Below are 26334 nucleotides of genomic sequence, written 5' to 3' on the forward strand. Positions count from 1 at the left end.
CCAAAAGCGATAAGAAAAAAAAAAGTTGGGAGACAGGGCCTTGAGGTTCCAATATTCTAAGTAGCATTTTTTTATTTTTTTTATTTTTTTTATTTTTCTAAATTAAAACCATAAATAAAGAATTGGAAAGCAAAAGAAAGTAAGCTGAAATGGAAAATTGCTGCATGTTTCGTTTAATTTCTTAACTGAAATGATTGTGGGTGAACTTAAATAAGCCCATATATTAATTTTATATTTTTAAAATAAAAAAAAACTACAAAATTCTAAAGAGGGTTGGAGTTTACCTAGGGGTGCCCGTGCTTAGCATAGGCATGCACATAGAAAAGGTCCTGAATTTTCTACATACAAAATTTAAATGGAAGCAAAAATGGTAATGGTAAAAAAATGTAAAAATAAAGAAAGTTAAAAACAAAAATTAAAATAAAAAAAAAAAAGATCATAGTAGGGATGCAAGTCTGGCAGGCTGGGCCGGGTTTTAGCTCAATCGAGGCCCAACCCTAAGAATTGGGTTAAAGTCCAAACCTGAGGTCAAGCTCGAACTATTCAGCCTAAGCCCAACTGACACTAAAATTTGATGCATTTGGGTTAGGTTCGGGCCTAGACTAGGTTCGAGTTGGGCTCAGGTTAGTCAATTAGCCCATACTAAAAATTGATATACATGTGTTTGTGTATATGTATGCATGTATACATATACTAGCGGGGGCCCGTGCGATGCATGGGATGGGGCACTCCTCCTCCTCCCCCTTATTCCTCACCCACATAAGTCAAGACACTCTACTTTATCCCTACCCTGACCCTAATGGTGGAGCGGTTCAAGGCGAGACACCCATTCTCTATCAGGGGTGGGGAATCTCCAAATTTTCCCCACCTTGAGGCAACCACATAAAAGTCTAATTTATTGATATTTTACAAATAGAACTATGGGAATTTTGGAGTATTTTAGGAATTGGATTATGACAATTTGGGGGTATTTTATAATTGAAATCATGGGATCGTAAAATTATAAGAATATGAGAAAAACTTAGAGATATTTTAAAAATCAATATTAAATCTATGGATATTTTACTAATTCACCATCTGGTTTGGGGAATTATATATATGCAAACCCCATCCCTGATTTAGGTTAAAAATATTTTCCCTATCCTCACCCCGTCTCTACCTTGTTCTCCTTTAAGATTTGAGAAAACTTGCCTTGTTCAGGGTGGCACAAGGTAGGGCCCCAGTTTTATAGGGAAAATTGTCATTCCTACAATTCTAATAATTTTCTATAACTAACTAACTAATAGAAAATTAATAATAATAAATTACAATATTTTATGATAATTTCCAAAAAAAAGTATTGAAATTGCTATTGATTAGTAATAATGTATACTAAATTAATTATTTACAATAACAATAAGTTAATGTAAATTATTTACTATTATTCAAAGTAAATGTAATTATAATAGATTAATGTAATTATGGTAAATTACATTATGTTTAATTAAAAGTAAACCATTTGTTGTTAATTAATGTAAAACCAGGTATGATCTAAGTCAACCAAGTGGTCTAGATCGGTGTGGATAGACTTAATAATTTTTCTAAATTATTTAATAATTATTTGTTGAAATAATAATAGTGGATTGTTATTTAAATAATTATGAAACAATTTCTAATTGATTAATTTTCTAAAGTAATTTTCCTAATTTTTTAATAATTATTTATTTGAATAATAATAATGGATTATTATATAAAAAGTTTTGGATAATATTTTTTCATAGATTAATTTCTTAATTTCTAATTACTTATTTAAAAAATAATTATGGATTATTAGTTAAAGAGCTATCCTAAATTTTTGATAATTGTTAACTATATTTATTGATTTTATAGAACTTAGTAAATTACGCTAATTAGTAGTATTTTTATTAATAAACTATTATTTTAAATATTTAATGAAATTTTATTAAATTACTATGATTAATGTAAATTACGATAAACATTGAAATTTTGAACATTTATTAATAACCAAAAATTATTAAATGACTGATTGTTTATTAATTTTTGGTAGATTATTAAATTACTTAATATTTGTTAAATAATGGATTATTTCTGAAATAATTATTTTATAATTTTTTGGTAGAATATTTCCAGAAATTTTTAATAATTTTCATAACTAATGGATTATTTAACAATAGATTATTATTTAAAAATATATTATATAACAACAATGGAAGATGCCATGAATATATAGGAAACATCGAATTCCCCTTATTCCCCTCTCTTTGCTTGAAATCACATCTATAGATATAAATATTGTTTGATTTGGTAAACCAACACTTAATAAATTATGGCTCTATTTTTATGGGAAAGTGTAGAGAATAGAGAGTAATTAGAGATAGAAGTGAAGGAGAGGATAAAACATATATTGAGCTAATTAAGGAGAGAAGTTAGGTTGTTATAGAAAACGAGAGACGTGAGTTGTGGGGAGCAAGAAAGAACCCAATGAGAAGGGAGAGGTATGAACGAAGTGAGAAGAGGGAGAGGAGGGAGAGTCAAGGAGAATGAAGGGTTGGGGTAATGGAGCAAGGAAAAACAAGGTGACGTAAAACATTTTTCTATATATACATATAGATAGATGTATAGTTTATAAAAAAAAACATGTATGCATACAAATATCTCTCTCTCTATCTATCTATCTATATATAGAATAAGGGAAAATTCCCAATTAGTACTTGTACTTTGGGTCTAGTGTCACTTTGGTCCCCAAACTTTAAAATGCGACAAAAAAAAATTAATAGTCATGAATCCTTACCTCTTCTATTCAAGAAAGTTGGGGTCACTAGAATGCTCACTTAAACACAACCCCAACTTTCTTGAATGGAAGAAACAAGGATTTGGAACTATTAATTTTTTGTCAACATTTAGATGATTGATAAAGAAAATTAAACGACACTCAAAGGGCATTTGCGTCCTTTTCAAATGTCACTTAACAGTAGGTTAATTGCTAATTAATGGCAGATACTGGGTTGTCATATTTTGAAAGCTCGGGTACTGAATTGTTGCATTTTAAAATTCAAAAATCAAAGTATCACTAAACACAAAGTACAATGTACTAATCGGGAATTTTCCCTTAGAATAAAGTCGGGCCAGGCTGACGCTAGAGCCCGAAAAATTTTAAAAACGCAAACCTAAACCCAACATGTATAAAATTGTGGGTTAGATGGATCCGTTGGGCCTACCAAAGTCACATACTTTTCAAATTTTCAAAATGCCATTGACCATCTAAGTTTTGGTTGTGTTTGGCGCTTCTTTCTGCACGGTCTTTCGGCTGTTTACAAGTCGTGAAAACCGATTTCCGATCTATTTCCGTTTGGCGTGCAAAAGATCTAGCTGTCAAAAGACGAAACACCAAAAAGACACGAAAAACCCATTTTAGGCTAATTTCGGAAAGCTCCAAATAAAACTTTTCATGTCTTTTGCATTTTATTCTCTCACGAAAAAGACACAAAATAACGCATCTACCAAACGGTGTTCAAATTACTCAAATATTATATCAAAAGCTAAATGCGTCTTTTGCATGTCAAAACTAGAAGAAGATATTGTCCAAAAAATATTGCCAAACGGGCTGCCTAGATCTTTGTTTATCCAATGGGAAAAACTCTCTATATAGATTGTAGTGAAATAATTCCATTTTTCAAAGCTCTAAAATCGATGCTTGGATTAGATGGCTTAAAGATGATGCTTATTTTATCCTTCACAAAAAGATGATGCTTGATTTTTGTGCAGGCCCTCCCTACATCCAATGATGGGCCTTGATGTATCGAATCTGTACCATCTGGTCGTTAATGTTTGTCCGGGTTATAACTCAGTATTCACTAGTGTTGGCTGAGCCGAGCTGAGTCAGAGGAAGCCGATTGGAAACGGCCAGGATACGAGTACGACAGGTCCACAATTCAAAAAGTAGCGACTGGCGACAGCCAACTGAGCCACGTAGCAGACCCTTGTGCCGGCTTTCCAGAAAGCCTATAACGTGGCTTAATGGCGCCTAACTGTTCCACGTGTCTCTCATCAACGGTTCCTTCGTCCAGATCGAACGCTCCATTTTAAAACGGGTCCCGCGGTTTATCTCACCTTTTGACTCCCTTTTTTTTTTCTCTTTCTCAAAAATCTCAAGTACCAAACTACCAAATAATTTCATCTCCAGTCAAACCAAACTATTTATTAAATACCGTTAGTAATGGTAACGTTGTCAAATGACGAAAATGACCCTCCATTTGTCCCTACCGTGAGTACCGTCTCTGCCGACTTCTTTTAAAATGACATCCATGCCCTCTCCACGATTAATTACTTTTGACTACCCTTATCACTACAGTCTACACGAATACAGCCAGCAAAATCTTCAAAATTATTTCTATTCCATCCAGCTGTGTAGTTTATTATCGAATTAAATAACGCACTTATTGAAAAATTAATTTTAGAATATTTCTTACGAGAAAAGAAAAATTATCAATAATTGAAGTTAATTAGTAGTGAGAAATGCTTACCAACCAAAATATTCAAACTTAAGCATGTGCCCTATGGCCATCCTTGGTTTATTTTGTCACATGGCTCCACCTTCCTGCATCCTAATTTGACTTTATTGCATTACATCCTCTCAAGGAAAAAAAAAAAAACTTAAAAATTATAATCCAAAAAAATTATGTTTGGATAAGTTTTTGCTTTTCTGCTTTTGGCCTGTTGAGATTAAATATTGAAAAAAAAAAAGCATTCTAAGATGTTCAATTAAAAAAAAAAAAGAATTGGAAGCCAAAACCCTTTCTAAGTCTGAACTGGATTTACTTACAAAATCCAACATGGTTCCAACATGATCTATGTTCGCACATTTCACCGTGAGATTGAGACCCATCATGTTTACAACATGCGACACAGATCATGTTGGAATGTGTTGGAACAGTTTTTTGTTATGAGTATCTCTAAGTTCTAAAGCATAAAGCCTAAAATTGGGGCATTGATTTTTTTTGGGATGCTTTTTATAAATTATAATATAAATCATGAAGTTTATTGTATTTAGGGTCCATTTGGTTTGCAGTATGAATTGGAATCGGAATGGTCTATTCCTATAATCTGTTTGGTTCAGACAGAAATGAGATTTCATTCCCAAGGGAAGGATAGGGAATGTCCATTCCCTCAAATGGAGAAATGCCATTATCGATTCTACCCAACCAAATGATTGGAATAGGAATAGCCCATTCTAATGTCGATTCTAGACCCCCTATTCCTACAAACCAAATGGGGCTTTAAACTTCTGAATCATCATGAAGAACATGGTAGTGGCAGAAATGAAGAAGATATCTTCTCAAATTAGAATAGGATTTCTATATTTCAGCTTCAGTTTTTTTCTAATCGATTTTGTTCGATGGAACATACCGGAATTCAGATTGTTTCTAGAGATTATGAAAAACTGATCAACTATAACGAGAATACTAAATATGCCATTTTTTAGTACAAGTGTGCACGATTACTTTCTTCTTTTTCCAAATGAGAATATCCTCAGAAATCTCATGGCCACCTTGATTGAGTAAAACAATGACAAGGTTAAAGAATAATTAGAATTAACTCTTCGATTAGAACAGGTGACTTTCTGTAACCACGACTGTTAGAGGGTCTGAATTGAAACGAATTATTACTCTTCCATATCGGGAAACAAAGGTTCTTCACACAAACAAAACGACGAGTATGTTCGTTTTCTCTTAACTCTTATCTCTTAAGAGGAATTTTTTAACTTTAAGAGAAAAATGGTTGTTCATTTCCTCTTATCTCTTAAAGTTCAATCATACAACCTTTTATTTTCCAATGATGCCTTCGAAAAGACAAACAAAAACTCTCATATATGGAATCAAAATGGATATTTAATCATTTTTAGAATTCAGAATTCAAAACAACATTTTTTTGCATTCAGAATTTAGAGAAAAGAAAAGTTCACCAATACCAATATATATCTCAATGTAATTATTGCACTTTCAAATGTCAGATTTCAGAGCAAATGAACAAGCCCGAACATAAAATACAAATAAAACGAATCCAAAATCTTATTTAATTTGCTAATAAGAACAATAAAGCTCATGAATCCCCAACTAATGTGTCAAATTATTTTCAAAACAAAAATCATTCACATAATAGAATGGTAACATCAGATTTATTCACAACCAGAATTTTGACTTAGAACTTTCGAAATCAAAACAATGGATATATGGATGGAATAGAAAAAATTAAATAATATTATTTATAAGACCATGGGCTCTAAGCTTCTAGCAAGGGGTTCTGAGTTCTTGAGAAGGTATAGAGTAAGAAATCTCCCGCCTGTATTATGGTGAGGAGTTTTCTTTTTCTTTCCTTTTTTTTCTTTCTTCTTTCCCTCCTTTTTATTGCAAGAGTATTTTTGTCCAAAAGTTTTGAATCTTCTTCTCTAATAGGGGTGTCAATTGGATTGGATTTGGTCCAATCCGATCTAGTCCATTATACTAGGTCCAATCCAATGAATATTTTGGATCGGTCCAATTCAGTGCCTGGACTGTCCAATCTGTTCAAATCCGTTTTGATTTAGATTGGTTTCAACCCAAACCCAGTCCATTGATACCTATATTATTATCTTATATTAATGGACCAAATACTGGCTTAATCCAACCAAATCTAATATAAATTTATTATGGACGAACTAGGTCCAATCCAATCTAATAAATACTTTGGATAGAATTGGTCCAATCCAATATGTCTTGTTGGTCTGTCCAATCTATCCAAATTGATTTTGGAGTGGACGGGGTCCAAACCAAAACCAGTCCATTGACACCCTTATTCCCTAGCTGATTCCATCATTTGTTTGTAAACATAATAGGATTTGTCAATATAATAAATTTGTTCATTGATATTGCAAAAAAAAAAAAAAAAATAAAACTTTTTTACCAAAAAATACCCACTTTTTCCAATTTGGTAATTTAATCCATCGCATCACTTATTCAAGTTTCAAATAATTACCACCTAATGGTGGCACAGTTGGAAGGATGTTTGGCTCGTTGTAGCAAAAGACTTAGGACCAAATCCCACAACCACTAGGGTTCGAGGAGAGGTTAAGGGAATGGAGAAAATGGTTTCAACTTTCAAATAATTGAAATCATTTAGGGCCCATTAGTTTTTTGGATTTTAAGTGGGGAGATAGTTGGTCAATGGGATTTTTGGTTCCCATTGACAAAGATACCCATGTTATTTTTTCAGATTTGTGGGGTTCATGAAAAATTTATTTTCCTTATGTATCATTTACCTAGGTAAGTGGCACCCATTTCCTAAGTGGGTAACTTTCCCACATGTAAGGAAAATTGCCAACACTTGGGTCTCATTTGTTTACAAATTTCTCACTTACCTAGGTAAATGTTTTTTGGGTAACACTTACTCCAGTAAGTTCACTTATCCATATATTTTTTATGATTCCTAGATGAGCAATATAATGACCTCTTTACCCTTAAAAAGCTAATGTTGACGATGACAAATTTGTCCCATTATATTTTATAAATTTCCCCCAATGGGAAAGTTGTTTACTCACTTGGGAGATGGGTAAATGAAACTCTTTTTATTGTGGGGCCTACTATTTAATGCAAAAAGAACACCATAAAGTTGTCAATGGGAAAGAGATACCCACCTATTTTTCCCCTTATTTAATAGTAAACAAATGGGGCTTTGGATGAAACAAAATTACTCTTTTAATAATGACTTTTTATGGCTAAATTGGTCGTTGTCTTATTTAGTTGGGAATAAAAGATCATGAGTGAATACACTTGTCCAAGTAAATGTTTTCTCATAAATGTTTACCTGAATGAATGTATTTAGTTGGATAAATAACTTCTGAAAAACAAACAGGCCTTAAATACTTCTTTTAACATATTGGTGACCCTACAATACATATTCGTCGATATGGACAATATATTTCAATAATTTGAACCTCTCAAACAAAACATTTCTACTGATTTTTCACATACCCTTTTAATTTTTTATTCAAATGATGGTGCTTATTGGTGCTGTATCATTCTTAATTATTGGATTAAAACTTACTTAAATCATTCTTAATCTTGCTTTGGTGAAATTTAGTAGACTTTGAAGTATTAAAAGAGAAAATCTTCAAACAAAAAATTGTTGAAAGGGTGGACAAATAAGAAGTGCTGGAGCCCATGATGAATTGAGAGGCTGGGGGTCTGTCGTGAAGTAGCAGGTGAGAAATGAAGCCATGGACCAGATTGTGCGTGTATATAAAGTTTTTGTGGTTGGTAGGGGGTCTATGTACAACCTAGGCTGGCATGAGTCTGTTGCCATTTTTGAAAAAGAAAAGGGTGTTATGGTCTTTTTACTCATATTTCAGATTTTCTTTTAAATAGTTTTTTTTTTGAAAAATAAAAAAAACCCGGGACTTCGATGACTGAATTTCTTTTTACGTGACAAAGAAAAAAAGGAAAAGGAAAGGCGAAGGCTGCTCGCTCCACACGCTTTGGATTTTCTATGCAGAGGAGCGAAGATCGAGTCGAAGAAGAAATTAATTCTGGTTTTATAACCGAATTTGGATCATTGAATTCTTTCGGTGGTTTTCGTGAATTTGAGCACTGAATGTTGAGATTACTTTGGTGGTCTGTGGATTTCTCTGGCTGTTCCTGTTCTTGAGTTCGTCCCGCAAAGCGGATCAATCGGAGCTCTGAGTAGCTTTACTGACAATTTGCATTCTTTAATTGGGCCTCTTTGAGGTTATACAGTCCTTTATTTTGCTGAAGATGGTGCTTCATTTTTTTTTTCAAAATTTCAGTTTTTTTGAAGGTTTTATAGGAATTTAGATCGCATTCTGGAAGTAGATCAGTAGAAGGTTAGCGGGTTTTGAGTATTCTTTTAAGGTTCAACTGGGCTTTGCAGAAGAGCATTAGCAAAAGGTATTGAAGCTTATTCTGGTGTTGACGACCGGTTGGAGCTTCGAAGGAGTAGGAGTTGTTGAGCTTCAGAGGAGTTGGTAAAGCTTGCTTTTTTTTTTCCCCTTCTTCTGAAGTCAGATCAAGGAAATGAAGTTCTGATCCATTTATCTAGTAAAGCTGCTGAGGCAGTTTTTCAAATAGAGAAGGCGCGAGTACGAAATTTTGGAGTTCTTGGTTTTCTTTGATTTGATTTGCTTTGTCTTTGTTCTTTTTCCTAAGAGAAGGTAAAATTGGAGTTGAGGAAGTGCGAGTGAGATCTTTGGCACTTTCGTGCATTTGGGTATCGCTGAATGTTTTGAATTGGTGCAGTGTGTTTGTCTGGACTTGTCATTGATGATTGAGGGAACGAACAGCACTATGCTCTGTTTCTAACACTAACGTCCCCGCCATTTTGTCGAACAGATAAGTTGCGGTGGGGACATTGTTAAAGCTCGAAAGCCCCTTTTGAGGATAAAAGAAGGGTTTCGTTTTTTCTTTTTCCCCTTTTTCTTTTTTCTCTTTCTCCCCTCTTGATATTTATATAATGGCGTCAGTTCAGAGGCATTCACCAGGATCGAGAAGCACTTCTGAGAAATCTGGGTCCCGGAGTGCTTCTGAGAAACCATGGTCGCGAAGCTCTATTGATAAAACAGGATCAAAAAGTTCTGAGAAATCCGGAGCAAGAGGCTCTTCTGAGAAATCAGGGTCGAGAAGCTCTTCTGAGAGGTCAGGATCGCGGAGCTCTTCAGATAAAATGCCACGAAAGCCGGTGCCAAAAGCCCGGGTTCAACCTGCATTACAACAAATCCGATCATTGCCGCTTGATTTTAGGTTCACTGGTTCTCCTGTATCTCGTGCAGCTGAAAAGCCTACTGCTGTTAGTGAAGACATTGAAAAGCCTGATCCTGTTAGTGAAAACATTGAAAAGCCTGATGCTATTGGTGAAAACATTGATAATGGAATTGCTTCTAGTATTCCTGAAAATGATGGTCCTGGTGACGTTAGTGTAGGCATTGATAATGGAGTTGCTTCTAGTATTCCCGAAAATGATGGTCCTGGTGTTGTTAGCGTAGACGTTGATAATGGGATTCTTTCTAGCCTTCCTGAAACTGATGATTCAGTTGGTGAAATAGTTGAAGGCCTTGAGTATACTGTTGATAATATGGTGGAGTCAACTAATGCTGATTCTCCTTATAGTAGGAAAACTGTTTCATTTGAAGAAAGGCCTTCAGAAGGTGATGAGTGCATGGATTCCATGACTTCTCCTTTGCCAGCAAAATTTCCATCTGGTATTGAATCCAAGTGGGGTGATACTAGTTTTTACGCTGGGAAGAAGGTATTTTCTGGTTACTTATTTTACTTACACTTTATAGTTAAGTCAATGTAGAAGTTATACTTCTACTCTTTTTTCTTTTTATTTTTTCTTATTTATAGTTGTTTTCTTGCTTCATTTAGTTATCCATGTTGCCATGAGTATATACTTAATTGAAAGAACTGAAGACATTATAAACAAGTTTTGTTAACAAGCTTTTAATTTCTCTACCATCTGCAGTTATTTTATTCCTTCTAGTTTGCAGCAAATTCTATAAAGTATAATCTTCATTTCCATTGTTGTTGTTGTTTTTGGAATTATTGTTGTTGCTATTCTTATTACTTTCATAATGTTCACTGAGCCCCTATGTTTTTGAACTTTAACATCTCAAAGAACTCTCAAATGACTTTGTAAATTCTGTACAAGAGGCATGGCCTTAGAAAGTGCAAAATGCATGAGAAGTGACAGTTGGTGATTCTTTTTAGTTACACATTTATGAGCTCCAAAACTGCTGAAACTTAGGCAATTATATTATCATAGGGATCAAATATACAAAGAATGCAAGAAGCTCTACATAGGTATTCCCTCTCTTGTGGGGTAAACACATGGTAGACCAATGCTTAAAATTTCATCAATGAAGCAACTGTTGTAGAGGAAGCCTGCAAATCAACTGAATATCTGGATATGCAATAATGAAAAATATGAACTTACGAGTGCATAACTTCAAATTCATTTTTAACTCCAATCAGCTTAAGTTAAGTTTGGAACTAGTGTTGCAGAGAAGTGGCAGTCTTGTTGACTGGATTAGCTATAAAAGCCAGCCATCTGGTACATGTTTTCCATGAATACATGGGGAAACATAAAAATAGACAATAGCATGCAGTCTATTTTCTACTGTTAACTGATCAAGCACCTTCTTATTTCTTTATCCTTATGGTAGAAAAGAGAGAAAGGGTAGGTCTGAGGCTGTGAATAAAGAGAAAAGAGATGAATGACACCTTAAGATGAGAGCTTGGTGTTTCAATGGTGACAAATAAAACTTAAATGGCTGATTGTGATGAAGCTATCTTGGGAAATTTAAGGGAACAGTCAATGAATTCCAAAGAATGTCAAATCTTAATGTGAATTGGGGAAAGAGCTATGTGGCAGAAACCAACATGGAAGAGGGACACATTCAATCATTGGTAGGAACCCTAGGATGTGAGGTAAAAGATTGACCCCTAGAATATCTTGGCCTACCATTGGGGGGAAACCCAAGATCAGAAAGTTTTTGGAACTAGTTATAGAAAGATTTGGCAAAAAGTTGGTTATATGGAAAAGGAATTACATCTCTTTGGGACTTGGGAGGAAGAATAACGTTAATTAAGTCCACATTGGCAAATCTGCCTATCTACTACCTGTCTACCTTTAGGATCTCTGTCAAAATAGCTAGACAGCTAGAAAGATTATGAGAGACTTCCTTTGGGAACCGGGGGATGAAAGGAGAGATCACTTGTTAAAATGGGAACAGGTGTGTAAATATAAGGAGCAAGGTGGATTAGGAATTGGGGATTTGACCAAGAGGAATACGACTCTATTAGGGAAGTGGCCTTGGAGGTTCTCTCAAAAAGGAGATATGCTGTGGTACAAGGTCATTGAAAGCATACATGGATTAGGGGAAAATGGCTGGGATGCTAAGCTGGATTCTCATATAGTATAAATGATGATCATGCATCCCTTCTGCAACCAGATAAAGAACAAAAATATTCCCAGATAGCTTCATCACAATCATTATAATATACATTTCAATGAAAAATCGCCACATCACTATATCATGACACATGAGAGCCCTTGTGGAGTGCCACATGGATGATGATGATGATAATAATCATGGAATGCCACATGGATGATGATGATGATGATGATGATGATAATAATAATAATAACTACAACAACAACAACAACAACAACAACAACAACAAATGATAAATACTTCCAAAAAGCATTTTCAAGGATCAATTTTCACCAAAGTACTTCCAAAAAGCATTTTCAAGGATTATTTTTCACAAAGTACTTCCAGAAAGTGCTTTTGAGGAGCAGTTTTTACAAACTACTTCTAGAAAGCACTTTCAAGGTGCTGTTTTCACAAAATACTTTCAGCAAGTGCTTTTATGGTGCAGTTTTCCAAATTACTTCCAGAAAGTACTTTTAAGGACTAGTTTCCACAAAATACTTCCAGAAAGTGCTTTTAGGGAGTAGTTTTCACAAATTACTTCCAGAAAGCACTTTTAAGGACTAGTTTTCACAAAATACTTCCAGAAAGTGCTTTTAGAGAGCAATTTTCACAAATTCCTTCTAGAAAGCACTTTCAAGGCACATTTTTCACAAAATACTTCCTGAAAGTGCTTTTAGGGAGTAGTTTTCACAAATTCCTTCTAGAAAGCACTTTCAAGGCACATTTTTCACAAAATACTTCCCGAAAGTGCTTTTAGGGAGCGATTTTCACAAATTCCTTCCAAAAAGTGCGTTATCAAAAAATATTAAAAACATCACCAACAAAAATTCATGAAAAAATTCACAAATTTTCACTCTTCAAGAATATATTCACACAAATATTCATATCAAAAAAAGAAAAAAATCCAATCACAATTGAAGAATATATTCACACAAATATTCATCCAAGTTCAGCAAATTTTCACACAAATATACATAAATATTCATCCAACTTAAGCAATTTTTTTTTGCATGATTTCTAACAAAAAACACCCAAAAGAATTTCGGATTTCTCATATGAAACACCAAAAAAAAATCGAATAAGAGAAATAATAATCCAAAAAACCCAAAAAAAAACCAAACATGGAGGGGAGGAGTTTGGGCGAACTCACCTTCTAGTCACTGGCGGCTGGACGTTGGGATATATTGCCGTTGAAGTCGCCCAAACATAGATCTGCGACTAGAGTGAAAAGGGGAGTTTCAGACTTCAGAAAAGCACAAAAAATAGACTCAAATTGATGGAATACTACAGAAAAACAAAGATAAGAGCAAAACGATAGGTCCGCTGGCCGTTTTTTTCTCACCGTCGAACATCGCTGGTGGACCTGCAACTGACGCTGTTGCTGCTTGGTATGTTGTAGGGTTTCGAATGGAGGATGATAACCTCACACATGGGTATTTTTGTCATTAAAAAATAGGGATAGGTTCGTCCCATTCGAATGAAGAATCACTTCTTCAAAAAGTGCTGAAAAAAAGCCACATCCAGGTCACTTTTTTAAGAAGTGCTTCTTTTAACAAGAAGTACTTCTTCCCCACTTTTTTACCAAACACCTATAAGTACTTAAAAACCACTTAATGTGTGGTCCCATGTCTTAAAAGTACTTGTGGAAAGTACTTTTTAAAAGTGAAATCAAACAGGGCCCAAGTTTGCAAGCCTTGTGAGGAGGAGTCTCAACTAAAGCTCGAATAAGGAAGATCAAGGATTGGGTTTTGGAAGGTCGCCACGTTTGACAGTACAGGGAGGAAGGAAGTGTTTTTGAGGATGGTTAACGCCCGAGATGGGTTGGAACAAAATCGAAATCTGGTTGCTCATGAGGTGCAGGACAGTGAATGTTTCTCAAATGCACTTTGCATGTTGAAAAAAGAGAAGACCAGGATGGAGCTCAACTTACGGGTAGGTTGCGTCCTTAGCTTTGGTTCCTTTTCAGTTGAGATTCAAGATGGTTTTCTTCAAGAAGGGAGGTGTGTTCAGTCTTTTCAGGCTGTTGTGAGGCTAGAAGGGGGGGGGGTGGAGATTAAGGACGTAGGCGTGGGAGAAATAGTGGTGGAAGGAGTAAAGGGGGAAGGGTGTGTTAAAGAAGGAGTGGATGTTAAGATACCTTCTGTAAGGACTGAAGAGAAAAGCTTAGAAGATAATTTTTATATGAAGGGTGATAACAGAGATGGAGAGTGCAGACCATAAGGAAGCAGCGAGGAAGTCTCAAAATTTGAAGTGGTTGTGGGAAGACTAGGAATTGATTTGGGGAGAAAAAGGAAGTTTATGAACCCTGATAATCATGCAGGGGAGGAGGCATCTAAGAGAGCCCGGGTTGCAAATATTTCTCATGTAGTGCATGTTACAAAATTTTTTTCTAGATTGAAAGAAGGCCTGTTTGGGGCTGGTCCAACAAGCAAATACAAGAGGGTTTATAAGAAAAAGGGTTTGACACTTAAGGGTCCAAAGAAGGTGGAGGGGAAGAAGACACATACAAATTCCCAAGGTTTAGTAGGGGTGGTGATCCAATCGTTGGAGGTATCCGAGGAAGTTCTAAAGCTAATTGCTAGGTTAAAGGAGGGTGGAGTTTCTGTAGAAAAGAAGACGAAGGAGATTCTTTCAGGCACCAAGGAGGTAAAGAGAGTAGTGCTGGAGATTGAGAACCTGGCTGATTGAGACGTTAGCAATGGAAAGAGTTTAGATTTGTTCTTTTGGGGCGGAGAAGAGCTTGCTAGGAAAGCTATTGAGACTTCTGAGAAGAGCAAGAGGGAAGAGAGACTGAAGAAGATTATAGTAGGGGTAGGAGGAGAGTCGAGGATGAGGATGGAGATGGAATGAAGAAGTGTTTGAAAGAGATGATTAATGTTTTTGGGGAGAAGTGTTGGTCTGTGTGCCTCTGTTAGTGTTTCTGTGGAGATGTAATCACTTGCTTTCTTGTGAGGTCTATGCAGTATTTGCCATTTCTTTCTTTTGTTGTTGCTTCTTTGATATTTTGGATTTTGACGATCTGGGTGCTGCCTCATCACCCGCTGATGATTGTATTGAGACTTTTTATTTTAATGAATATTTTCCTTTTTTACTCTTCAAAAAAAAAACTCCCCGTGTAAAGCAATAATAGAGGTACTTCCTTATTTTCTTAATTTTATTTGTTTTGATGTGGGTTGTGGGAATAAGGTACTTTTTTTGGGAGGATCTTTGGATTTCTGACTTGCCCCTCTGTTTACATTCCCAAGTATTTACTCCCTATCCAATTATAAACTTGAAACTGTTTCCAAATTTGGTGCAACTTCCTCACTTGGGATCAATTGGGATTTTGGGTTCAGGAGAGGCATGAGGGGTAATGAATGTGATTCCCTCATTCTTTTGCTCTTAAAATTAGAAACTATTTTTTGGACCAAAGTACTCTTAATGTTAGGGTTTGGATCCCTTCCCCTGATGGCTTTTTTACATGTGCTAATATTTGAGGTCACCAAGATCCTTAATTTCAACTTAGAAGCAAGGAACATCATCTTCGGTAAAAACAATATCATCAACATACACAATTAACACAGTGACACTGACACATCCATTGACTGTTATTATAAATAGAGTATGATCAACCTAAGACTGTGAAAATTCAATGTTCAAAACACTTTTTTAAATCAATCAAACCAGGCTCTAGGAGACTATTTGAGTCCGTACAGAGCCTTCTTTAGATGGAAAACTTTCCCTTCACTGTTAGGGAGGTTCACCCTTGGAGGCAATTCCATATAAACCTCTTCTTAGAGGTCCCCATTGAGGAAGACATTCTTTACATCCATCTGATATGGAGGCTAAGAGTAATAGGCAATCGGAGACGTAATCACCTAGATAGAATTCATTTTAGCATAGGAGCAAACGTTTCTTGATAGTCAATGCCATAGGTTTGGGTATGCCTCTTTGCTACAAAATGAGCCTTATATCTCTCAATTGAACCATTAGTCTTGTGTTTAATAGTGTAAACCCATTTGCACCTAATGGGAATCTTGTCCTTGGGAAGAGAAGCAATCTCCCAAGTTTTGTCCTTTATGAGAGCCTCCACCTCTTGGTTCACAACCTCTTTCCATTGAGGTAACTACACTGCCTCTGCAACACTATGAGGAATGGAAACAGAAGAGATAGCCAGAAATATAGGCACAATAAGAGGGTGAAAGAGCATCAAAGGAAACATAGTTAGTAATGTGATAATTGGTTTTGCATTTTTGCTTTCCTTTCCGGATAGCAATAGGAAGATCAAGACCAGAATTTGAGACATTAAGTTCAATAGTAGATGTGTTAGATTCAAGATTACCTGAATTTGGGAGTTCAGATTGTGGTCAACACTCAACACCAAGAGTCGCCCTCTTATTGCATTTAATAGAAAATAGCTGCCAAGACTGAGGCCTATACATAGGAGGAGGAGGAGGACATGATGATCTTCACAAGCACTCTCCCCCTAAAGAGGACATGATGACTGGGAGAAAGGCAAGGACTTAAGGAAGGTGACATCCTTCGATACATATCTCCTTCCAAAAGGAGGATCGAAGCATCTATATTCCTTTTGAATAGGAAAATAACCTAGGAAGATACACCTAATAGACTTTAGGATCAAACTTATGTCTAGAAGGACTCATACCATGAACAAAGAAAATACAACCAAAGACCTTAAGGGGTAAATTAAACATTGGTTCATCAAGGAAAAGGAGTTGGTGAGGAGACTAAAGATTCAAAGTTCTTGATGGAAGTTGGTTGATAAGATACACTACTGTCTCAACTGCGTCCCCCTAGAAGCGAGTAGGAACATGCATATGGAACAGTAGTCCTTGTGCCACCTCAACCACATGTTTGTTCTTCCATTTACCAACCCCATTTTGTTGAGGGGTATGGGCATAGGAGCTTTGATGAATAATTCCCCTCCTTTCAAGAAACACCGATAGATGTTTTTCAAAGTACTCCTTAGCATTGTCAGATCTTATGATTTTAACCCTTTTCTCAAACCGAGTCTCCACCATATTCAAAAAATTTGAACAATTGTAGGTATCTCATCTCGACTCTATCAAATACAACCACATGAAATACTTGTATTCACTCATGCAAGGAATAGTATATGGGCCCCAAACATCAGTATGTATCAAAGAAAAGGCAACATTTCTTCTTCTATTACTTGCAAAATATGTGGTTCTATATTTCTTTGATAGATGACAAGCTTCACAGTTCACATTGAAGTTATAAGTTTGACACAAAATTAAACAACTTTGGAAATGAATATTTCATGGAACCAAAACTCCAAATACATATGATGAAGATGACAATGCCATAATTCTAAAAGACAAGTTTTCACTAGGATAAGACTCAGTTTGGCACAACAACCCTTGTTCAGATGTGTGATAAAAAAGATACACTCCATCAGCCTCATGTCTACTTCCAATCGTCCTCCTTGTGTCTTCCTAGAATGACCAGAGAATTGCTGCTCTTGTGGCTCTCCACATAATTCTTCCATGCCTCTTTGGTTGCCTGAAAAAACTTGGGTTAAATAGACTTACCACATCCAGGGAGGTGAAAATCCAATCAGCATCATCTCAACTGTGAAGCATAAACAGGAACTATACACTGTTCAATTGCCAAACCTCAACCATCCTACCTCAACTCTGAAATTGCTCATTTCTCCACCTCACCAACATTTGGATTAGATCCTACAAATCTTCCAACATGACATGTATGCCATGAATTCTTCTTTGAACAGGTTTAGTCTTTCAAATACTTTACCTGCAACCTTCAGAGCCACTTGTATGCCATGAAATCTTCTCTGAATATCATCTACCCTCTATTGAGGTCATGAACAATGGAAACCATGACTATAATCCAAACCTTCATATGCCATGTACCTTTTGTGAAGTTAGTAGAAATCACTATTTGTGAATCAGGATGAATTCCTTGTGAAGAGAAAGAAGAAGAAGATGAAGAGTTTCAGCAGTAGAGAAGAAAAGAGAGGAAAGAAAGAGTGGGATGATAACTAGAATTGAATTAGTTCTGGCCGCCAACCCCTCATTATATTTTATACTTAACTTAAAAGAATGAAAGATTACAAGAACGCCCTTAGTAGGGCGGCTACTAAAGTAGCTGAACAGTCACAACTTAAAAAACATAAGCTAATGGGTCTAAATCCCAACAACTTCCTAACTTAACAACTTAAAATAAGAACAAAACAATTGGACCCAATAACTAGAAATCGGCCCAACTCAGCACTCCCCCTCAAGTTGGGAATAAATGTCACACATTCCCAACTTGCGTAGATCATGCTCCAGTTTATTCCTTGCAACACCTTTTGTGAGAACATCAGCAAGCTGTAGATCAGAAGCAATGTATGGGAGACAAACTTCCCTAGAAGTCACCCTTTCTCTGATGAAATGTCTATCCACTTCAATGTGCTTAGTCCGGTCATGTTGAACTAGGTTATGGGCAATGTTACTTGCTGCCTGGTTATCACAGTACAACATCATAGGCTCTTTTGCCTGTACACCAATCTCTCCCAATAAGGAACGGATCCAGAGAAGTTCTAAAACTCCATGTGCCATGGCCCTGTATTCATCTTCAACACTTGATCTTGCCATCACTGTCTGTTTCTTATTCTTCCACGAGACAAGGTTACCCCCAACAAGGGTGCATATTGCCCAATTTGCATTTGTATATGCCTCTAGTTTCAACTGTCCATGATCAACAAACAATATGTCTCTGCTTGGGTGTCCTTTCAGATAAGCAAGAATCTTGTCAACAGCCTCCCAATGCTGGACTCGTGGAGCATGCATGTATTGACTTACCACACTTACTGCATAGGAAATATCTGGTCTTTTTATACACAAGTATAGCAGCCGACCCACAAGTCTCTGATATCTCTCAATGTCCTTTACTGGCTCACCTTCTGATGCATTAGTTATGTGATTCTGATCAATAGGAGTACTGATTGCATTTGTTCTAAACTTCCCTGTTTCTTGAAGAAGATCCAAGACATACTTCCTCTGAGAGATAAAAATTCCATGTTTTGATCTTGCAACTTCAATGCCTAAAAAGTATCTAAGTTCTCTAAGATCCTTAATTTCAAATTTTTTGTGTAGATTCTTCTTCAGACAATCAATCTCACCTAGGTCATTCCTTGTGACAACAATATCATCCACATAAACAATTATGACTGACACAAAGGATCCCCTTTGCTTCACAAACAAGGTATGATCGGATTGAGTCTGAGTGTATCCAATAGCAACCAAGGCCTTCCTAAACCTATCAAACCATGCTCTGGGAGATTGTTTCAAGCCATAAAGTGACTTCTTAAGCCTGCATTACCTTTCCCTTTTCAACATCACTGTAGAAGCCGGTAGGAAGATCCATATACACTTCCTCTTGCAGATTCCCATTTAGGAAAGCATTCTTCACATCAAGTTAAAACAGTGGCCAAGAGTATGTGGCAGCAAGAGAAAGAAGTATCCGAATAGAGGTCATCTTTGCAACTGGTGCAAAGGTCTCTAAGTAGTCAATGCCATAGGTCTGTGTGTACCCTTTTGCAACAAGTCTGGCCTTGTACTTTTCTATACTTCCATCTGCCTTATATTTTACTGTGTAAACCCATCTGCATCCAACAGTCTCCTTGCCCTCTGGTAGGTCCACAATCTCCCATGTCTGATTCTTACTTAGAGCTTCCATCTCTTCCTACATAGCTGTCTTCCACTCAGGTTTGGAGAGAGCCTCACTGACACCCTTGGGTATAGACATAGAGTCAAGAGAGGAAAGAAAAGCATGATAGGAAGGAGAAAGTCCACTGTAGGATAAATACTATGAAATACAATGAGCAGTACACTTTCTCTTCCCTTTTCTGAGGGCAATAGGAAGGTCCAGGTTATCTGTAACGGGATTAGTAGAATCAATGGGAACTGAAACAGTAGAGGGATCAAGAGGAATACCTGAATCCGTGTCAACTGAATCTGGAGTGTCCAAGGAACTGACAAGAAGTGATGTGAGTTATGTTGCAGTGGAATCAACCTCTCTGTGAAGTCTCTATCGTAAGTAACGCTGAGAAGCAGGATGCAAGGGAGGTGGTAAGGTAGGAGACACAGGAGGATCACGCATAGGAGTGGACATAGGGACTGGAACTGGGAGAGGGATAGACTTCTCACTCACTTCCCCAAAACACTCCTCCTGAGAAGGATTCTTCGAGAAGAAGTATGTGGACTCAAAATAGTGACATCCATAGTAACATACCGACTCCCAGAGACTGGATCATAGCAGTAGTATCCTTTCTGATTTTCTGCATATCCAAGGGAGACACACTTCTTTGCCTTCGGGTCAAGCTTCAAGCGGTGAGGACCAAGGATATGTGCAAAGCAGACACACCAAAACACCCTGAGAGGAATATGAAACATCTCCCCTTCAGGAAAAAGGAGACTGAATGGGGTGCTGAATCCAAGTATACGAGAAGGCACCCTGTTAATCAAATATATTGCTGTGAGAACTGCATCACCCCAAAACCGAATTGAAACTGTAGATGTGATCATATGCTTCTTGCAATCTCAACAATGTGTCTATTCTTCCTTTCTACAACACCATTCTGCTGTGGAGTGTAGGAACAACTGCTCTGATGGACAACACCATATTCTAACAGATATGAAGCAAGGTGTTTTTCAAAATATTCTCTGGCATTGTCTGATCTGAACACCTTTATTTGTTTTCCAAACTGTGTTAGTACCATCTGATGAAATTGCCTTACCAAGGATGGTACCTCATCTCGGGATCTCATCAAGTAAACCCAAGAATATCGAGAGAAATCATCCACAAATAAGAGAAAATATCAATAACCACCCATAGAAGGAACATGATAAGGTCCTCACACATCAGAATGAATAACATCAAAAGAAGAAGAACACCTTTTATTACTAGCTTTAAAGGAATGTCTACAATGCTTTCCAAGTTGACAACCTTCACACTCCAAACTTGACAAACTAATAGACTCAAATAGCTTTGGAAACAAAAGCCTCAAAGAAGAAAAAGGCAAATGACCCAAAGGATTATGCCAAAGCATAATCTGACCCACAGACCCTGACTCACTATCCCTGTTGACATGATGACTCTGATGAGGAGGAAGGACATCCAGGAGGTAGATTCCATTCACTTTACGACCACTCTCAATAGTCCTCTTTGAATCCAGATCCTACAAGATACAATGACCAGGAGAAAAAATTACTGAACAGTTCAGGTTCCTAATCAAATTACTAACAGATAACAAATTAGTGCTCAATCTGGAAACATGAAGGACAGAGGGAAGGGGAATGGAATCACTAATCTTGACAGACCCCTTCCCAGCAATGGAAACACGAGATCCATTAGCTGTAGAGACCCTGTCTCTGCTAGAACAAAGCTGGTAAGAGGAAAAAAATAGTGGAGCTATGGGTCATGTGCTCTGAGGCTCCAGAATCTATAATCCAAGGAGGTTCCTCCTTACCTGAAGTAGAAACATAATTTGCAGTGGCATGTGAACTACCTATGTGAGCAAAGGAAGTAGAGTGAACTCCACTAGAACCACCTGTACCTTGCTGTCCGCCTATTGCTGAATTAGAGCTGGCTGTATCCCACTGGTTCAGAAACTGCCTATACCTCTCAAGTTTGGCCCTTACTGTAGCAGCTGCAACAGACTCCAGAGCAGCTGTAGTAGGAGGGGCCGGAATGTCACCAGTGACTGTCATGTGAGCATTTCCCTTCTTATTTTTGAGTATATTCGGCATGATGTGGATGAAGCTTCCAACAAGTATCTCTTGTGTGTTTAGGCTTCTTACAATAGTCACAGATAAAATCTTTTTTGTCTTCCTTCTTGATCTCACTGCCACCCCGGTCTCCACCTTGTTTAGGTCTCACAGTACTAACCATGGCTGACTGATCAAACCTAGAATTTTTCATCATCACATTTCTCCTGCTCTCCTCCCTTGACACAAACCCATAATTTTTTTCTAGTAGGCAGTTGCATCCTTAGTGGTTTCCCAAGCAAATGTTTCTAAATGGTCAATCTTCTGCCACAAGGTTTTAAGGGCTGAAAAGTAAACTGCAATAGGTCTATCTCCCTGCCTTGTAGCAATAATCTGATTTCTCAATTAATAAGTCCTAGCAACATTCTCCCTCTGTGAATAGGTTTCTGCAACCCCATCCCATATTTCCTTAGCTGTATTTGCCCATAAAAAGTTTTTACTTATATGGGGCAACATGGAATTACACAGCCAAGTCATCACCATATAATTCTCCTGTACCCACTGGGAGTTGTTAGTTTCGGGTTTCACTTCTTCACCAATGATATACCCTAACTTCCCACAAGCACCAATGGCCATCTTTGTAGATTGTGACCATTCTAAGTAATTCGAACCATCCAACTTAACTATAGTAATGGTCCCAGCCCCGAAAAGGTCTCCAACACCTCCTTCCACTGGTTTCATTTTACTCCCGGGCTTGTTTTCAACTCCGTGACCCTCCATACTTCTCAAAAGATGCAAAGAAAATTACTGCAATATGCAAGAAGATCAAATGAAACACTTTTGGAACCAATGACACCTTTCTGGTGCCCTAGATGGTCCTCCCACAAAAGATTCCTTTTCTACAGGACGGGAGAAGAGAGCGAAGAGGCAGCCGCTCTCTCCAGAAACCTCCAAATCAGGCAGGACTTGAACCGCTCCCTACAGAAAACTCCAAGGAACCCTAAAAAATTAGGGCGCCACTTCCTAGGTTAAAATTGAAGAGTCCAACAGAAACGGGACTCTCCCCCTTTCTCCAGTTTTTCCTGATTTTGATGAGAAATCCTAGACTAGCTACAGGGCAAAACAGATTCACCAAAAATCCAAAAATTGGGCTTACCTGAGATCTTTGATCCAACCTCTTAAATCACCATGCAGTCGGCCAATCTAGGGCTGCATGAGAAAACAGCTCAAGGAACCTTCGACCTTGCTCTGATACCAAGTAGAAATCACTGTTTGTAAATCAGGATGAATTCCTTGTGAAGAGAAAGAAGAAGATGAAGAGTTTCAGCAGTAGAGAAGAAAAGAGAGGAAAGAAAGAGTGGGATGATAATCAGAATTGAATTAGTTCTGGCCGCCAACCCCTCATTATATTTTATACTTAACTTAAAAGAATGAAAGATTACAAGAATGCCCTTAGTAGGGCGGCTACTAAAGTAGCTGAAGAGTCACAACTTAAAAAGCATAAACTAATGGGTCTAAAGCCCAACAACTTCCTAACTTAACAACTTAAAGTAAGAACAAAACAACTGGTCCCAATAACTAGAAATCGGCCCAACTCAACAAAGTTCACATAAAATCTTCTCACTTAAAGATGTCAATGTTTTCAATGGAAAATCTGAATTTTGCACCATATGTGGTTATCCTAAAAACTGAACCTATTGATGATACCTATGGTGTTTGAAGTTGTTTCTTCCTATATGTCAGGCATCAACATTACACACAATCCAATCCAACATGACTGCAGAAAGCATATAAAAGTTGATCAGTATATCAGCAAGGACAAAGTTGAAGCTCATGGGATATAATTGCATTTTGTAATCACTAACAGTCATTTAATTGATTTATTAATGAAAGTAATTGTAAGACCAAAGTTGTATGAAATTTTACTGAGGAAATAAACACATAGTGGGTGTGAGGTCGATATTGTAATTTTACTAATTTTTATATTAAGGAGATAATAAAGGGATTGAGCAGGCTGATTAAGGATAATACTCCTTTGCCAAAAACTCTCCTTCAATATAGCACTCTATTGATCATTTTAGATTTGTAAGTCTGGACTTAGAGAAAGAAATAGGACAGTTAGGTGTGGAACTAGTAGACACTCCTATTGATTCAAGCCATAATTTGTGTGCAGATCAAGGTGAAGTTCCTCCTGATAGAGGAGTGTTCCAAAGATTAGTTGGAAGGCTCCTCTACTTGTGTTTGATAAGACCTGATGTTGTCTAGTTATGAGTGTGATTAGTTGGTACATGTACTAGCCTAGAAAGCCACATAAGGAAGTAACAAAGAGTGTTTTGAGCTCCTTCAAAGGAGCCCCCAGGAAAGGAACTCTATGTGCCAACATGGATAATACCATTTTTAAAACCATACTGTTAATGACAATCTCTTGCAGTTACTTTCATTAGAGACATTCCAGTTTCTTGTCATGAATTGCAGGAAGATTGTTCCATAAAATGATGATATTAGTTAGATTTAATTGGTATATTTTCCATTGATTGGCACTACTTAAATGTTGAGGTTTATCGTTTCAGAAGAAGCTTCGAACATGGTGTCAATTTCCAAATGGTGATTGGGCACTGGGGAAGATATTATCAACTTCTGGAGCTGAGACTGTTATTTCACTTCCTGATGGAAAAGTAAGCAGCAATACTTAATTTTTGTAAATATTTTATTTACTTGTAAAAACAAATTCTATAAAGTTTGCACTAATGTACTATTTACCATATCCATCCATCTCATTTTTATTTCTCCACAGGTTTTGAAGGTGAATGTAGAAAGTCTATTACCTGCAAATCCTGATATACTTGATGGTGTAGATGATCTGATGCAGCTTAGCTATTTAAATGAGCCATCTGTATTGTACAATCTTCAATTTAGATATGCTCAAGATATGATCTATGTGAGTATTTGTTTCTAATTTATGATTATCTCTTAATTTTCTGCTAACTGTATCACCTCTCTAAAATGTTTGTGGGATCATATCTATGTTTACTGTAGACAAAAGCGGGACCAGTATTGGTTGCTATCAATCCTTTTAAAGAAGTTCCATTATATGGAAATGATTATATTGAAGCATATAGGCGTAAATCCGTGGAGAGTCCACATGTGTATGCAATTGCAGATACTGCCATTAGGGAAATGATACGAGGTATTTTAACTTATTACTGGTATTGATCTTTCAGTACATACATTGCTAGGATTTATTTCATTATCATTTTTCTCCTGTCCAAAATCACACATGAAAGGGCAGAGAGGTTCTGTCATATATGCCTATCAATTTACTTATTTTATTGACTTTGGAGTCTGTTCCCTTGAATTTCTTATGACTTATGATGCTTGTTGTCACCTTTTTCTTGTGCAGATGAAGTAAATCAATCTATCATTATAAGGTTGGTAGAAATCTCATTTTTCCATGTTGTTTTCAGTTTTCTATTTTAATTTTGAAAGTATTTGATAAAGAAATGCATGATAATAGTATCTATTTTACCAAGGTTTAAAATGCCAATGTGGGTGGAAATGCCGGTCATCCAAATATAAGAAACCATGTTGGAAATATCGTATGGAAAAATTGTAAAAATCATAGTCATGGTGGAAAAAAAACATTGTAAAATATGCAAAATATAGAATGATATTTTATGAAATGACAAAAGAAGCATAGGCACACCTTTTTAAATTATTATCTTGTTCCAAATCATTAAATAAAGCTAAGAAAAAGGTTATAGACAAAAGAATACGTTTTGAAGTTGCCGTATAAACCTTAAGATTCAGAACTTCATGATAGAGTGAGTTAAAGCAAAATTTTTAACTCAGAGAAAATGTAAATGGTTGTAATAGACAACCAAATAATCTATTACACAAACGAAAAACTAATATTCAATTTCATGTTTGAAATGAATATTGAGCTAGCTCAAAGTAGTCATCATGTAAGTTAGGTGGACAATAACATTGTTACTTCACATATCTACAATATCGTCACTAACTTATGTTATAATACTATCTCTTGGACTCCACATAGTGCTGGTATTGTTCACTAGGGAATATGTTGATTCTAGTAAATACTAAAATTTCATGTTGCTACCCATGGAAGTAGAAATGGAAATATGTCGTGGAAGCTATCTCTTGTACTCCATAGTACTGGTAGTGTTCATTGGGGAATATGTCGATTCCTGTGAAATTTTGTATCACTACCCATGAAAATGGAAATATGCCATGGAAATATTAGGGAAATTAGGGACATTTTAAACAATGTGTGCATCTATCCCTTGCCAGACCCCCCATTGGTGGGAGCCTCGTGGACTGAGCTGCCCTTTAAATGGTTATAGATTTATTAGGCTATTTCTTTGTCTGTTTTATCACATTGATCTGTGTGATTTGATAATAATAATGCTATGCCATCCATTTCTCCAGTGGTGAAAGTGGAGCAGGGAAAACTGAAACAGCAAAGATAGCTATGCAATATTTAGCTGCACTTGGAGGAGGTAGTGGAATAGAAAACGAAGTATTGAAGACTAATCCTATATTGGAAGCCTTTGGTAATGCAAAAACATCAAGAAATGACAACTCAAGTCGTTTTGTAAG

The 26334-nt window shown here is 36.6% G+C and overlaps 1 protein-coding gene across 2 annotated transcripts in view; it reads left to right on the top strand.

Annotated features, from left to right (window-relative positions):
* Nucleotides 1–8445: 8445 nt before the first annotated feature.
* LOC104613371 (myosin-1-like) overlaps nt 8446–26334 on the top strand; it is a 54073-nt gene continuing 36184 nt past the window's right edge. Inside the window, exons 1-6 of one of the 2 annotated variants that reach the window (XM_010281148.3) lie at nt 8446–10293; nt 24288–24392; nt 24512–24655; nt 24754–24904; nt 25118–25145; nt 26164–26329. In XM_010281148.3, the coding sequence (XP_010279450.2) occupies nt 9502–10293; nt 24288–24392; nt 24512–24655; nt 24754–24904; nt 25118–25145; nt 26164–26329 (1386 nt within the window). In that variant the 5' untranslated portion in view covers nt 8446–9501. The remainder of the gene's footprint in view (nt 10294–24287; nt 24393–24511; nt 24656–24753; nt 24905–25117; nt 25146–26163; nt 26330–26334) is intronic. The other variant, XM_088903447.1, reaches the window with a different exon arrangement.

The sequence above is a fragment of the Nelumbo nucifera genome, chromosome 4, assembly GCF_055504915.1.
Source record: "Nelumbo nucifera cultivar China Antique chromosome 4, China Antique-T2T, whole genome shotgun sequence".
Lineage (NCBI taxonomy): Eukaryota > Viridiplantae > Streptophyta > Magnoliopsida > Proteales > Nelumbonaceae > Nelumbo > Nelumbo nucifera.